Source organism: Podarcis erhardii (genome assembly GCF_964252035.2).
Source record: "Podarcis erhardii genome assembly, chromosome: 13".
NCBI lineage: Eukaryota > Metazoa > Chordata > Lepidosauria > Squamata > Lacertidae > Podarcis > Podarcis erhardii.
The window spans coordinates 20,624,870-20,641,610 of record NC_138502.1 but is presented as its reverse complement, the minus strand read 5'-3'; the positions used below and the strand labels follow the sequence as shown (position 1 = coordinate 20,641,610).

Genomic DNA, 16,741 nt, shown 5'->3' with positions numbered 1-16,741 from the left:
AGTTTCAGAGAATGTGGCTTTATTTCAAAGTAAAAACCAAAGGGGTACAAAGGATTATAATTATTCTTAAACTTGGAAAACTGGTTGGGCTGCTTTTGCCTGTGTTATTCCCCTCTTCCCACCATTTTATCACTCTTGAATGCTAATCCAGTCATCTGTGCTGCAGACTCTTAATCCTGGCCTCAAACAAAATGAAGATCATCTCTTCCCCTTAGCAGATTTAGGTATGTCTCTCTTGTGCACTTGTGAGTTTCAGAGTAGCTTCACTGTTTCCCAAAGAGCTCTGAGAATCATTTTCTGAGAGTATTAGAAAACCTTCCTTAAAGGATTATCCAGAGCATTGCTTTGTAGTCATGGCAGTTAAACAGGTTTGAAACAATGCTTTACAAAAAAGAGAGAGCTCTTTTTAAAATGATTGTCTGTTTTTTGTAAAAAGAAATTGCATTTGAAAATGATCAGACTTTGGGTGAAATCATTATTAGTGTGGTATGGGAGTTTTGTTGCACTCACATGACTTTTGGCGTGGCCTGTTTCTTCCTTTTCTTCAAAACATCCCTCTGGTGGTCTGCAATCTGTAGTCTGTACTTCCTGAGCATCTCATGACTTCCTTGGGTGAGGTTTCCTGAAAGCACTAGAAATTGTAGAGGTTGTCTACCATGCCCACGATAGCTGCCTGATGGTTGATGTTTTTAAAGTAACATCTTCTTTTATTTTTAAAGTGATCCTTATGTGGATGTTGTGGCATTGTGTTTTGATTTTAAGGTAAAAGGACAGACCAGTTTCATGCAGTTGGTAGCCAACCTCCTCAGCTTCCTCCAGTTTGACTTAAGCCCAAGGAAAGAAATCATAACTCCTCCCATGTGGCTTTTTCAGATCAGGAAGCACAGACAGGCAAGATGGCCACAGAGTGCTGGAGAAATTGATTGAAACAAAAAAACAAAACCCTACCACTACTGGCCACCTTTGCAATGAATGATAAAAGTAAGTAAGCTCACCCCCAACTCACCGTAACTGCAAATACTTTCTGAAGTGCACTGAGAAAGAGGCAGAAAAATGCAAGCATCTTTCTCTGGGAAAGGAAATTTTCAAGGAATTAGAAGACAGATTTCAGCACAGCACAAGTTTAAGACAAGGTTAAAGTTGTTTGTGTTGGCAATGGCTTTAGTTCCATCACAGCCCTAGTCCCCACCTGCTCAATCCCAGTTCCACAACCTTATCCACAATATAGTTATTTTTGTTTTGGTTTCAATGGAAATTCATCTTCAGAAGGCCACTGGAAAGAAGGAATGGGAGAGGCCACCCCGTCTCTCAGACACGGCGTATTTTCATCTCACTTCTCTTGAGGGAATAGTAGAAGCCCTTCCACTGGGCCCAGTTAATGCCACTTGCATAGGAGAGGTGGGCCCCACCAAGGTAGAAGCCATTCAGGTTGGAAACATGACAGCTCTTGAACCACCAGGCACCCGAAGACAGCGCCGCGCAGTTCTGCACAAAAAGGTCTTGGTCCCTGTCAAACGTGGAGAACTTCTGGCCATTGTGGTAGGTCAATGAGTCACCTGGTGGGAGCACAAAGACAATGGTGTGACAAAAATGTGGATTCCATAAAGCAAGGGTGGGTAATTTGTGGCACCTCAGATATTGCTAGACTCCCACAAGCTCATTGTGAAGGCCAGCAGTCAAGGATGATGGGAGCTTTAGCTCTGCAACATTTGAGGTCAGCTATCTGCCATGAAGCCAGCTGGAATAAAAAGCTGGAGTAGTGTGCTTACTTTAGAGTAGATTCACTTGCAGCTAGGGGGCCTAGCTTGATACAACTGGCTGTTGGCATGCTTTCCGATGAGTGGACTTTCTTGTGATCTGAGTTTCGGGGCAATTATACTTAACCACACTGATGTATAGAAAATTCCCCCAAAGTTAAGAACCAATCCCTGGGAGGGGAGTTTGATCCAATGCATTGTCCTTATGTGACTCATAACCGGACTTCTGGATTATATGGTGTTGAATGGGATTGGAGGTCACTTCAGGACTCTCTATAACAGTAGCAGGGAGTCTGTTCCTGGACCCCCATCAGCTATACTGGCTGGGGCAGATGGAAGTTAGGAGTCCAACATATGGAGGTCCACACGTTCCTCAGTGCTGCACTCCAACTCCACATATCCCTGACAATTGTCCATGCTGGCTAAGACTGATGGAATTTGAAATCCAACAACATTTTGAGGGCCTGAAGCTCTCCACCCTTGCTATTGTAGTTGAAGGATCTATTTCAGGGGGTAGAGCCAATGTGTTAGGAGCTAGCACCCTGCCCAATCCTGGCTATGGGGTGGGGGGCTGAAGTAACAGTAGAAAGGGATGACTAGTAACTTGGCACCCACAGCCCCTCACCTGCTCCCCCATCAATAAAGCCAGACACATGCAGTGTGTAGCCATCCTCTTCTGCACTTATAGCATGTGGCGACAGTGAGAAGTCCGTATATCTGGCAAAGACTGTACTGTTCTCAAAGTCCTCCAGCTCCACACGTAGTTCATACTTCTGCTTCAGGGTCAGGAGGTGGATATTTTGCAGCCCTGGACCATAGAGCAGATAAGAAGTATTATGTAGGAACCCAAACTGTATACACACAGAACAAAAGACAGCCACGCAACCACCCACTCTTTTTGTTGGGAGCTATGTATTGTCTGAGCCAGTGTCTTTGGACAGAAAAGTGGTGGGCAGGCAGAAAAATTAAGGGGAACTTGGCTGCATCTCCTGGCTCAAAGACACTGTAAACATGCTCACATTTTACATTGGAATTGTCTGGGCCCAGGAACATGTTTCAGCTGCTTAGGGAAGAAACCCAAACATTTGGTGTTCCAGAATGTCCTGGCAAAGTAAAATGTCTGTGTCAAGAGCCGGGGGCGGGGGGGGGGGGGAGAGAGAAAAAAACCCATGGCCTGCTGAGAAGAGAAAAAGAGGGCTGGAAAAAGGTCTCACGTTATAGCCTAGATAACTGGTTCAAGAAAGTTATGTTCATCACTATCTCAAAGAAATTGTAATCTTCATGCAACTAAAGGTGATGCTGATCTTTCTGACTCTACCTGTTCTTAGCGGTTATTTATTAACTACGTGACAACACAGTCACTCAGGTGACAAATCCTTGTCTGTAAATGGGCTGGAACCCCTTTCCTCTTATTTGCTTTGTTGTGCAATGTAAGCTGAGTTTTTCCACCCCTCTGACAACTTCGTAATTATGGGCTCATTCAGACACTCTTGTGTGCCATGTTTCTAGGCACAGGTCCACACTTCAAAGGGCCCAAGAGTGTTTTGTTGGGTTTTCTTGTTTGCCCCAATACTTTCCCCATGAAAACCTTCTCTTTACCACTAAATCAGAACAAACTGCAACCCACAGAAAACTTGAATTGTGTTAAAAGAGCAGGTTTTCATGGGGAAAGAAAAGTACTCAACTTTAAAGCATGGATCTGTGCCTAAAAAGTGCAGGGCAAATGGTAAGTGTGGATGAGCCCAATATCCATTCCATTTACTCATGATTTTTGACCAATTGGCTTTTGGATTTTATCATCAAAACCTCCTTGTATTGAATTCATGTTACTTTTTGGTTGTCAATGATTCATATTGTCTGTTTTATTGTTGTCGTTGTTGTTGTTTAAAAGGAGGGGGGAGAAAGAAGGTATTTCCCGTTACTCATTTCTATTTACCCAGCCAGTATTCACTGTCTGCTCTGCCAAAGCCAAACCGATAGTCATTCCATCCCCGAAAGAAACTGATTGAACCATTGAATCGTTTCTGGAAAACCTGGAAAATGTGGCGGAAGGGAAATGACAGCATTAATTTCTAATGAACTGGTACCCAATCATCTTCCTCATCCCTGCCACCAATGGCATTCCTCCCATCACCATGGAAAACAGGAATCCCAAAGTGGTGGTTACATGAAGGAGATGGTGTGCCTTCAAGGTATAAAAACAAAGATCCCTTCTTCCCATAAACATTCACTCCCTCCTGTGTTTTTAAAAGTAAACTGTATTTAAAGCCTGCCTTTCCTGCTGCCAAATACTCATGAAGGTGGAAAAATGTAAACAGTGAAACACAACAGAATATAAAAAATGAAACATAAGAAAATTTCAACTAGGGTATTTAAAAAATCCAAAGGCTAAAAACAGGAAACATTGTAACTATGCACTACAGTGAGTGAGTGCAATTATGCATCCATATACTCACAAATGAGAAAGACAAAGAGAGAACGAGAGAGAGAGGACAATGGTCAAAAAGAGGAGAGAGATGAAATTATTTACCAAAAATCACACACAAACTTTGTTTCATTGTGGTGTCTTTTAGGGCCACAGTGAAACACCTGGGAAAACACAGAAACAGCTGAGCTACCTCCATTAATCTGCCCCAACCCTGTGATCCCTACTGCCAGGTTGAGGTGGACCTCCCATCCCACACTTTGCTCTTGTTACCGTCCATTTTCCATCGTCGGTGGTCATATCGCAGTACACAGGCACAGGGATATTGGGGCCCGCGGGATAAATAAGGTACACGCCATCTGTCTCAGAGCCTTGGTCATAAATGTCTTCACAGTCTAGTGGAAGGCCATCTTCGCAGTGTTGTGGCTGCCGGGCTGCCGCAGTGGAGGCAATATATATATATTAACAGAGGTTAAATGTATGTGCTCAATGTAGGGATGTTGTGGGAGAGTCATCGCTCCTCCTCTGCATTCATCTAACTCCTCACATGTGGAGTAGAATTGCTGAATAGGGTTTATAAGTTTAAAGCACACTCTTGGAAGGAAATCAAAACTTTCTGTGCTCCCCGGAACCTCACACCAATCCTTGAAGTGGGGATTGTGTGACAGTGTTGTTTTAGTCTATCAGCTTTTCCAAGCAGTGGGATGTTTCAGGGAGTACCTTTTACAGGATCAATTCCCTTGTAAAGAAAAGATTCCTGGAGACTTGAAAGCTACTCAGTGTAAGACACACCTAAGTCTATTGGTTGCACTGGATTGTAAGGCCATGATTTGTAAAGTCTGTTTATTTACAAATGTAAATCAGCTCCGGGAAGCAGCCAAACATCCAACATTGGGGGGGGGGGAGACTCTAGCTCAGTGGAACAGTATCAGCTTTGCATGGAGAAGGTCCCAAGTTCAATAACCCACATCTTCAGGAAGTCCTGCCTGAAACCCTGAAGACCAACTTCCAGTCACATGCCCTGGAAAAACTGGGACATCCTGGTTTTTTTTCCTGCGAGAGCATGGCATCCATAATTGGCGCCTTGCTCTCTTGTGATTTCGGGCCAAGATCTCACCCCCAAAAAAGCATTTTCTCCAGGTGTATGATCTTGCACTGGTCATGTGACTTGTGCAGGATTTTGAACCCGGAAGATGTCCTGGATTGGGGCCGCACTGCATTGGAGGGTGTGCAGTCAGTGTAGACTATCAGCTAGATGGACCAATGGTCTGACTTAATATAAGGACAGTGCTCCTGAAGGTAGGGGGAGGGAGACAGTGCTCCTGAAGGTAGGAGTCCAAATGTCATAGACCGAATGGAGCAAACAGCACGCAGACCTAGTGATGGGAGGAAAAAATCCTTAAATAAGAGACACGGGGGAATGATTAATGGACTTCAATGTCTGTACACTAATGCGCAAAGCATGGGTAATAAACAAGATGAGCTTGAGCTCTTGGTACAGCAAACTAAATATGACATAATAGGCATCACTGAAACCTGGTGGGATAAGTCCCACGACTGGAATGTAATAATGGAGGGATACAATCTATTTCAGAGAAACAGACCAGACAAGAAAGGAGGAGGAGTGGCGTTATATGTCAGGGATGTGTATACCTGTGAAGAGATCCAAGATTTAGAACCTCAAAGCCAAAGTGAGAGCATTTGGGTCAAAATTAAGGGAGAGAAGAATAACAGGGACCTCATTGTGGGAGTTTACTATAGATCCCCAAGCCAAACGGAGGACATAGATGATGCCTTCCTGGAACAGATGGCCAAGCATGCAAAAGGAAGGGAGATAGTAGTAATGGGGGACTTCAATTACCCAAATATTTGCTGGATGTCAAACTCAGCCAAGAGCATAAGGTCAAACAGATTCCTCACTGGCCTTGCAGACAACTTCATTGTCCAGAAAGTGGGAGAAGCAACAAGAGGAACAGCCATTTTAGATCTGGTCCTAACCAATGTCGATGACCTGGTTAGTGGGGTAGAAGTGGAAGGATCATTAGGCGCGAGTGATCATGCTCTCCTGAAGTTTACTATACAGCGGAAAGGAGCAGCCAAGCATACTAGGACTCAATTTCTTGACTTTAAGAAAGCCGACTTCATAAAACTTAGGGAAGTGCTGGGTGAGATCCCATGGACAGTAATACTAAAAGGAAAGGGAGTTCATGATGGCTGGGAGTTTGTTAAGAGGGAGATAGTAAAAGCACAACTTCAGGCAATACCAATGAGACGGAAACATGGAAGGTGCCTAAAGAAGCCAGGGTGGCTATCTAAAGAACTCTTAACCTAGCTAAGATTAAAAAAGGATGTGTACAAAAAATGGAAAAGGGGGGAAACCACCAAAGAGGAATTCAAACAAATAGCCAGCACGTGTAGACACAAAGTCAGAAAAGCTAAAGCACAGAATGAACTCAGGCTTGCTAGAGAGGTTAAAAGCAACAAAAAAGGCTTTTATGGGTATGTTCGTAGCAAAAGGAAGAACAAAGAAATAGTGGGGTCGCTCAGAGGAGAAGATGGTGAAATGCAAACAGGGGATACAGAAAGGGCTGAACTCCTCAATGCCTTCTTTGCCTCAGTCTTCTCCGATAAAGAAAACAATGCCCGACCTGAAGAATTTGGAGCAAATGATTCAGCAGAGGAAACACAGCCCAGAATAACTAAGGAGATAGTACAAGAATACTTGGCTAGTTTAGATGTATTCAAGTCTCCAGGGCCAGATGAACTGCATCCAAGAGTATTAAAAGAACTGGCAGATGTGATCTCAGAACCACTGGCACTCATCTTTGAGAATTCCTGGAGAACAGGCGAAGTCCCGGCAGACTGGAGGAGGGCAAATGTTGTCCCTATTTTCAAAAAGGGAAAAAGAGAGGACCCAAATAATTACCGCCCAGTCAGTCTGACATCAATACCAGGGAAGATTCTGGAGCAGATCATTAAGCAAACAGTCTGTGAGCACCTAGAAAGGAATGCTGTGATCACCAATAGTCAGCATGGATTTCTGAAAAATAAGTCATGTCAGACTAACCTGATCTCGTTTTTTGACAGAATTACAAGCCTGGTAGATGAAGGGAACGCAGTGGATGTAGTCTACCTTGATTTCAGCAAGGCATTTGACAAGGTGCCCCATGATATTCTTGTAAAGAAGCTGGTAAAATGCGGTCTTGACTATGCTACCACTCAGTGGATTTGTAACTGGCTGACTGACCGAACCCAAAGGGTGCTCATCAATGGTTCCTCTTCATCCTGGAGAAGAGTGACTAGTGGGGTGCCACAGGGTTCTGTCTTGGGCCCGGTCTTATTCAACATCTTTATCAACGACTTGGATGATGGACTCAAGGGCATCCTGATCAAATTTGCAGATGACACCAAACTGGGAGGGGTGGCTAACATCCCAGAGGACAGGATCACACTTCAAAACGACCTTGACAGATTAGAGAACTGGGCCAAAACAAACAAGATGAATTTTAATAGGGAGAAATGTAAAGTATTGCACTTGGGCAAAAAAAATGAGAGGCACAAATACAAGATGGGTGACACCTGGCTTGAGAGCAGTACATGTGAAAAGGATCTAGGAGTCTTGGTTGACCACAAACTTGACATGAGCCAACAGTGTGACGCGGCAGCTAAAAAAGCCAAAGCAATTCTGGGCTGCATCAATAGGAGTATAGCATCTAGATCAAGGGAAGTAATAGTGCCACTGTATTCTGCTCTGGTCAGACCTCACCTGGAGTACTGTGTCCAGTTCTGGGCACCACAGTTCAAGAAGGACACTGACAAACTGGAACGTGTCCAGAGGAGGGCAACCAAAATGGTCAAAGGCCTGGAAACGATGCCTTATGAGGAACGGCTAAGGGAGCTGGGCATGTTTAGCCTGGAGAAGAGGAGGTTAAGGGGTGATATGATAGCCATGTTCAAATATATAAAAGGATGTCACATAGAGGAAGGAGAAAGGTTGTTTTCTGCTGCTCCAGAGAAGCGGACACGGAGCAATGGATCCAAACTACAAGAAAGAAGATTCCACCTAAACATTAGGAAGAACTTCCTGACAGTGAGAGCTGTTCGACAGTGGAATTTGCTGCCAAGGTGTGTGGTGGAGTCTCCTTCTTTGGAGGTCTTTAAGCAGAGGCTTGACGACCATATGTCAGGAGTACTCTGATGGCATTTCCTGCTTGGCAGGGGGTTGGACTCGATGGCCCTTGTGGTCTCTTCCAACTCTATGATTCTATGATTCTATGATTCTATGATTCTATGATTCTAAGGCAGCTGCTTCTTATGTGTCTTGTCGAATTCTGCTAGTCTTTGGTGTACCATTAATGCCCCCCCCAAAGCAAGAGTGTGCCCTAAGAGACCCCCATTGCAAAAAAACAACCCCAACCCTCTATATCAAAAAGAACACAAACACAAAATAAACTTATCTTTTCACTGCTGTATATTTCAGCTGCCAAAATGTTTATGCTCAGCCCCCACTCAAGGATGTGAGTGTGGTCTGGCAAAGAAGGCGATGGATAGGTAGCTGGTTTCCATCAACCAACCATCAGAGGAGATGCCAGAGATTGAAGATGGGATCTTTTTCATGCAAAGGGTCCCTGAGCTATATGGCCCCAATGGGAAGAGATAGGAATGGCAGACAATAAACATGAGGGGCTTGGGCAGGCTCCACATAGCAGAGTCAGCAGGTCTTACCTTCAGGGTTGATGGCCTGTCCTTGTGAGGTGGGCAACTGAACAAGGAGGAGGAGGAACAGCAAGCCTGGCTGGAATAGAGAGGCCTGGGAGAGCCAAGAGGAAAGAGCATGGTATTTTAAAACATGGTGCATACTGGGGACAAAACAGAAAACATGGAGAGGTGCTCTCCAGGGTAGCTGGAGCAATAATCTGACTTGGCATAAGGCAACATCCTATGTAGTAAGGATACAGTGGTTGTGGTGTGTGTGTGTGTAGATTGCCTTGTATTCACTGAAGGAAAGGCAAGATAAAAATGTGATCAATCATTCTCTATTTCCAAGCTGTGAGTGTTATTGCCTATGTATCCAAAAGGCTACCACCCATTCACAAAAGGGAAGCATCAGTAGGCTTGGAGGAACACTGAAAATTGCAGAACAATTTCACAACAAATTAGTGGGGAGAACTAAGCAGGGGAGGAAGATCCAGAAACAAACCAGCAAGGACAGAGCTTACTCAGTGGCTACAAGATGCTGGCTGTCTTCTGGTGAGGGGTGGGGACAGAAAAGTTCTTTGAGGTGAATGGGACAGTCACTGCAATCCTGACATTTTGTTGAAGATTTCGCTTGTAACTACTACTAACAAAATTTCAGGGAAAGATTGTCGGCTAGTTTGGTCCTATGCTGGGGATCCTGTGCTGAGATTTCCCTCAAAGAAATCTGAGTGAGAAAGCCACCACTTTGTTTTACTTGGAATTGAACTGGAAGTTTTGGCCAACGGCCTGACATCCAGCAAGAACGCACCACAAAGAAATCTAAGTTAGCATTCATGCCAATCTTGCTTGAAACAGCTCCCTCTTCCCTCAGACTGAAACTTAAAATGGACATACATTTTTAATCTTCAAATGCATGGCTTAATCTTTGTTTTATGGCTTGTTCTGAAGCTTTCACGACCCCCCTTGAGCCACCCCCCCTTTTTAGGAAGGTAGGGCAAATATTATATGCAATGGAATACCCGCAGTGGCATTAAACTATCCTCCTTTTTCAGATGTTCATTGAATTTGTGATGGGAGGAATAGGGATCATTGCCTTCCATTCTTGCTCCCAATTGCTACCTATATAACAACTTCTGCACACACAGTGGGAGTGGGGAGGCTTTCTCTGTGCAATCTGCAAAAGTTGCAGAGTTTGTACAAACAACCAGATGTACTTTGGGTGATATTCAGTGTTATTCATACTCAGAGCAGACCCAAGGGACTTAAGCAACTTGAGTCTCTTTATTTCAGTGGGTCTGCTCTTGGTATGACTTAACTGGATATGACCTCATTAAATCTGTATTTTAAAATTAGCTAATGGTGCCACTGCTTTTACAACTTGTGCGTCTCTCATTCTTTTTCTCCCCCTTATTTAATTTAACCTTACTTGTCCTTGCTCTCCTTGTCTCATCACCTTTCCAGTCAAAATTAAAGAGTTGTGCTTCTGCTAATTTGCCAGTCTCTATTATGGTTATGATATGTGAATAGTGTCACATATCACCAGCACCATCATTGATTGATGAGTCCTCCATAACTCCATACATCCTGGATACAGATCGCTTGCTTGTTTTGGATCAAAGCTCTAGTATTCCGGTGGAATTTCTCCATTTAGAAAGCAGGCACTAGATATTGTTAGACATATGGCTAGTAGAATAAGCATACCTGTGGCTTGGGGGGGATGTCAATTGTAGAACAAATGACTAGATTTAGGAATGCAAGAAAAGCCCTCCTGGATCAAACACAAAGTTTCTCTAGCCCTGCATTCTGCTTGTCACTGCAGCTAGCCTGAATAATCCATGGTGCACGCAGGACAGACATGAGTTCAGTAGCCCTCATCAGTGTCTGGTTTTAAGAGATATACTATCACTGAAGCTGGAAGCTCCACAAGGTACTACGATGAGTAACAACCATTGTTAGCCCTCTCCTCTTTTAAAAACAATTACTCTCAGGCCATTGCAAGTCTTTGATCAGTGAATCCCATGAATTAAATAAATCTTACACTTATGTAGATCACGGCCAAAAGCCACTGATAATAGGGGGGATATTGAAAAGCCCTGTGAAGAAAATTAGACCCAGCTTTCCACACCAGCCACCACCACACATATCAAATACCCTTCCCTCAGATACTACATTACCTTCATGTTGTCCTACAGTTCCTCTTCCTTTACTGTTCTTGTTCCTGTATTTATAAGTCTGGTGTGCAGATCTTTTCCCTGCTCCTTTAGAAGCTGTTTCTCCCACCCACCTTCCTCTTCTCCTCTTGCCGGGTCTGGCATGCAGCTGCAAACAGGTTGTCTATTTACCCCTTCCCACTCCCAATGCCTGCCCACTAACACCCCCCAAGGCCAGGGATCGGAGACAATATGTAAATCCTGGATTTATAGTCCTGCAAGAATAAGAAGCCAGGAGGGTTGGGAGTGTGTGTGTGTGGAGGGGGGGGGGCCTATAAAATAACTGCAAGACAGGAAATGAAAGTTGGGGGAGAGCGGGAGAGAGAGACTAAACAAGCCAAGAGCTTAGACGCTGTCCAGGGCTCTTGGCACAGACAAGTTTTCATTATTCACCCTTCACACGCACGTGCAAGAAGTTGTGTGTGTGTGTGCACAATAAGGGAGGGCTAACTTCAAACTTTGGATGGAGAGAGTAGAATTATTGGCGATCAAGACTCTTCTCCAACAGCCTGTGGGATCCAGTGGTCTGTGGAATCCAGTGGAGTGTTGGAATTATAGGAGCCAACTTTCCTGGGTTCGGTGAGGGAGCTTTAGTGGTTAGAAAGTAAAGAGCCTGGGAACAAAGACCTCTGAAGGAACTTGATGTTCAATGGTAAAGAAAGAAGCCAGGGAGCCAAGCAGAACTGATGCCCGACTAAGGGAAGGAGCCTTCTGCACACTATTGCTGATGCCCTCCTCAACACCATCTGCTTGGCCACAGCCATGTTGTATTTCTTCTTCTTCTGATGTTGCTATAGATTTTATAGTCCTATAGATTTCAGATGTATATAGGCTTCTTGATGCAAGAATGGGGGTTTGACACAATGACTCCCTGAGCACTCAGTTCAGTGTTGTGGAAGTCTGAATGGCTTCTTGGTATTTGGGTGGGGGGGTCTTCAGGCTGTGAAGCAAGCAAGATGAAGTCCAGAAGGCAAGTGAAAGAGGTCTCACTCCAAAGCCAACCAAACACCAAGCAGGGCACTACTTTATCCCCAATGCTATTCAATATCTGCATGAAGCTGCTGTGAGTGGTCATTAAGAGTTTGGGGCAAAATGCCATCAGGACACCGATGACACTGAGATCTACTTCTCCAGAACATGACAATCAGGAGATGCTGTGTGGGCACTAATCTGGTGACTGGACACATCAGTGGGATGAATGAAGGGAAATAAGCTGAGCTTGAAAAGGACACTATCCTATCTATATCAGCTCCCAGGCAGGGATGGGGTGGGAAGCTGGGAGCTGGAGCCAGAGGTTTTTTTGGCACTGTCCAAAGAGAATGCAACTTTCTCCTCTGCTTTTAATTATATGACTTTTGCTTCAGCAGCAGCTGGCTGGGTCTTTCAGGTTCACCCAGAGCTGGATCCCAACCAGCCAGCATGTCCCCCAGCATCCTTATTCATATGCATGTCAAAGCCAGATGGGCCTGAGTTGCCCTCCACATCCTTTCTGTTCCCACCAACAATTCACCTGAGGCCACATTGGGGTGTTGGCTGAGGGCCATAGGAAGCTGAAACCCCTCCTCTGTTTCCAATTAGCTCTCAGACAGAACTGGAGAGTTGGAAAAACAAAGTGTGTGAGAGAGAAGCAAGAAGAAAGAACACTCAGCCTCTGCATGTTCCAGGAAAATCAGATGCCTTCTCTTGGTGGGAGATTCACTGTAATCGTTTTGTTGTTGCCCAAAAGCATTGTTTTCACTTAGGATTGATTCATAAGGCACCCCTTTCAAAGTGAGACCAAAGATTGGAAGGTAGCCCAATGAATGGGTCTCCACCTTTGGATATCCACGTTTTCCATTCATTTATGGAATTCATTTCTTTAAAACGTTGTGATCCCACCTTAGAGTAAATATATAAAACCATGGGACTATCACAAATTGGCTGCTCTCACTGCAATGACCGCTCCCCACATCAAATGAGAGGCACCTTTTGCATGCTTGAGCGCAGCCCCCCTGGACCTATGTGGCTCCCGGCAGTACAGCCTGGCTCACCCCCCAACTGGACACCTGGAGGTCGCTGTGTACCTCTGCCAGTTATCCAATCCCAACTGAGGAGGCGTTGCCAGGTGATTTGGCCAGGTAAGGGGAGGGACCGGCCTGTCCACACAATAGAGGGAGGAACTTACCTGGGAATCCTCAGTTGGCTCCAGAGCTTCTCCCACCCTGCCCTCCCTCATTTAAGCTTTCTTTTGCAGTTTAACCTCTTCTCCAGTTATGCGGGCGCTGCTATGTCATGGTCGCTGTTGAAGGACTGGAAATCAATTTTCCTGCATTGGCAGGTTTTGCCTTCCCTGTAGCAAAACGTCACAACTTTGGCGGTTTCAGGCCTTGGGCAGAATCCTTTAGCCTGTCTTCCTAAATGGGGGGGGGGGGAGGCGTGAAGCAGTGACCCACGCCCCCCTTGCAGCGCTGATCCCAGGGTTTCCCGTTAAAGGGGTCTTGAGGAGAGGCATTGGCCATACGCCGAGAGGTTGTCATTGCTCTCCCCTCCAATGGCGGCGAAACGGGGGGCAGGCTCTCTGCTTGAACATATGTTCTCCAGAGCCAGCCCAATTCCCACACATTCTGGATAACTCTGATGTTCCCCAGATCCCAGGCCAGGGACTGGGAGGCATAAACACCCAATGCCTAAGCCAAGGTCTCCCTACATCTGAAGTTTTAATAAGTTGTGGCCAATTTTAATCCCATAACACAGTGTCTTGAGTCATTATTCCACCCGGGTCGCCTGGGGTTGGGGGGACTCTGCCTGTCCATGCTAATGCAATTGTTACACCAGTAAATAATATTCTTTTTTACAGTTGAGGCTGCATTCCTATAGGTTTAAATAGGGGGACAAGCTGAAATTATCAGGGCTGCCTTTGTAAAGTAACAACCTAGTAAACATTTGATTTGAAGCAACAGTAGCCAAGTTCAATTACATAATAACCATTCAAGCCAGCAAGACCATCTGTTCTTATTAATTGTTATTCAATAGTAAAATGCAACTTACTTTCCCCCCCACTTTAAAATAGTGGCTGTGCTGTTTTGTACCACTGCTTCTAATGGGTGGAATGAGGTTTATTGTTGACTGGCAATTTAAATACATGATGGCAAGGGATGGGGAAGATTGAACAAATAAGTAAATTGTGTAAGAATGGAAGGGGTGGGGTAATAGGGGTGGGGGTGTAAATATATACACACATTGGCCTGTCATCATGCTGTGATGACAGTCTGAGCCACTAGAAGGCACAAGAATCATGTGGCTTGAGCTAGGACTTGAAAGCTGGCACTTACAGGAATCCGCCACAGCGTTCAAATCATAGAATCATAGAGTTGGAAGAGACCACAAGGGCCATCGAGTCCAACCCCCTGCCAAGCAGGAAACACCATCAGAGCACTCCTGACATGGTTGTCAAGCCTCTGCTTAAAGACCTCCAAAGAAGGAGACTCCACCACACTCCTTGGGTCACCTTTGGGTCACCTTTGATGGAGGAGGAGCATAGGAAGGGAAGCACTGCCAGATGGGCTCTCCTTCCTCTTTGACACTGTGGGAGGCTTTTAGTCATACGTGTGTGTGTGTGTGTGTGTGTGTGTGTGTGTGAGAGAGAGAGAGAGAGAGAGAGAGAGAGAGAGAGAGAGAGAGAGAGAGAAACTTGGAAGAGGGAGAAGAGATAATAGTGTTGTCCTTTCTGGGGGACAAGTTGTGGATGGGAGAAAGCTTGGCTGGTGGTAGGGGGGATGTTGTGATCCTTGGGTGGGTTCAGAAGCTGAGAGAGAAAAAGAACACAATTCCTATCTTTGGGATAGGAAATGAGGCAGGGTATTGTCATGTTGTAGAACATGGGTAGGCAAACTAAGGCCCGGGGGCCGAATCCAGCCCAACCGCCTTCTAAATCCAGCCCACTGATGGTCCAGAAATCAGCGTGTTTTTTACATGAGTAGAGTGTGTCCTTTTATTTAAAATGCACCTCTGGGTTATTTGTGGGGCATAGGAATTTGTTCATTTCCCACCCACCCCCCAAAAATATATATAGTCTGGCCCTCCACTAGGTCTGAGGGACAGTGGACTGGCCCCCTGCTGAAAAGGTTTGCTGACCCCTGTGTAGAAGAAATGCTGGGAAAGGCAGTGAAAAGGGGATTAGTGAGCAGGGGAGCAATGTTTGCGTGCATCACACACAGTAACACATCACATTTGGTAGTATCTGATGGTGGTATCACATTTGGTGGAAGTAATAAGTGGGAGTGTAATAGTGCTAGTTTAAACCCTTGGCACTGCTGAACACAGTAATTCTGACACGAGGTTTTATAGGCAAGAAACAACTTTGCCTGATAGATAAAGTGAATAGGTTGGGTGCAAGATGTACACATGGATTGGGGCGGTGGTGGGAAGAAACTCTTCTGCAAGGGGGAGATTGAAAAGATAAAGTGAAGTGACATATGTTGAAACATAGAGATATCATGCCTGGATCAATCCACTGAAGTTAACAAGATTCAATCAGCAGATATTAACAAGCCCATGGATGTTGTGATGTTGATAGTCTCAGGCACACCCAGTGTTTTATGACTACATATGTAACAAAGTCCTCATCATTGTTACTGAGGAAAATACCTGATTTCTGGTATCTGTTCCTAGCAAACCAGTGGGTCCTCTTCACCCAGATTTGCCTTTAGAGGGGAGGGGATATTGCAAATGCCTTTAAAATAGTTAGGATGAGCTCCCTTTCCTTCCACTGTATAAGCAACCATTAAAAAGGAAACTCTTAGCAGTTTACTTACACAACCCCTAAGCTAGGCATAGGCAAACTCAGCCCTCAGATGTTTTGGGACTACAAATCCCATCGTCCCTAGCTAACAGGACCAGTGGTCAGGGATGATTGGAGTTGTGGTCCCAAAACATCTGGAGGGCCGAGTTTGCCTATGCCTGGTGTAGTCACACAGCAGGGTAGGGAGCTTGTAGCCTTCTAGGGACTCAGCTATACAGCTGCAAATAAAACATTTTAAGTGTGTTGTAAAGTGCAGTATACAATTGTGACACTAGATGGTGATGGTAAGCTATGGGAAATTTAATATATTTTTCAAAACGTGTTGTTGTTTTTTTTTAAAAAAAGCATTTTCACGGTATTTTTTATATGTATGTAGATTCCTCCTTGATCTTAGTGGGCTCAAACCCCAATTCCTGTCAGCCTGACCAATTTCTACACAAATCCTTGGCTTTGTGTCCTTTTTCAGGATGGATCCATTTAAATCAAGGCAACTTATGTCTTGCATCTGAATTATAATTTAATTCACCCAGAAACGGGGTTGATTTAAATCCAGTTCCCAACTTTATAATTCATCTATTTCTTGAACATGCATGCACGCTAACTGCTTCCTGTAACAATTCAAAGGCATAATATTTTTTACAGCTAAATAGAGCTGTTGTGCTACCCAAGGACATAAGCCAAAATCTCTGGCAATGGAATCCATGTCCTTTTTCCACTATGGAATTTGTGCTTAGGGGAACAACTGTGAAATGGAGGTTTTCTGCTTGGCACTATCTGTACACATAATAGAGACACAAAGTAAAATCCGCTGCCTTGAAGGTTAAGGGCTTGGACTGTTGCACTAGTAGGTGTCAGAAGTTTTGGACACACT

The 16,741-nt window shown here is 44.7% G+C and overlaps 1 protein-coding gene across 1 annotated transcript; it reads right to left on the bottom strand.

The window, feature by feature from the left end:
- Positions 1–2: 2 nt before the first annotated feature.
- MFAP4 (microfibril associated protein 4) lies at positions 3–11,199 on the bottom strand. Its single transcript, XM_081837151.1, has 6 exons — positions 11,055–11,199; positions 8,908–8,992; positions 4,456–4,616; positions 3,694–3,790; positions 2,383–2,565; positions 3–1,556 (listed from the first exon to the last, which is right to left on the bottom strand). Exons 1-6 carry the CDS (start codon positions 11,058–11,060, stop codon positions 1,309–1,311), a joined length of 780 nt encoding a protein of 259 aa, XP_081693277.1. The 5' UTR covers positions 11,061–11,199; the 3' UTR covers positions 3–1,308.
- Positions 11,200–16,741: the final 5,542 nt, after the last annotated feature.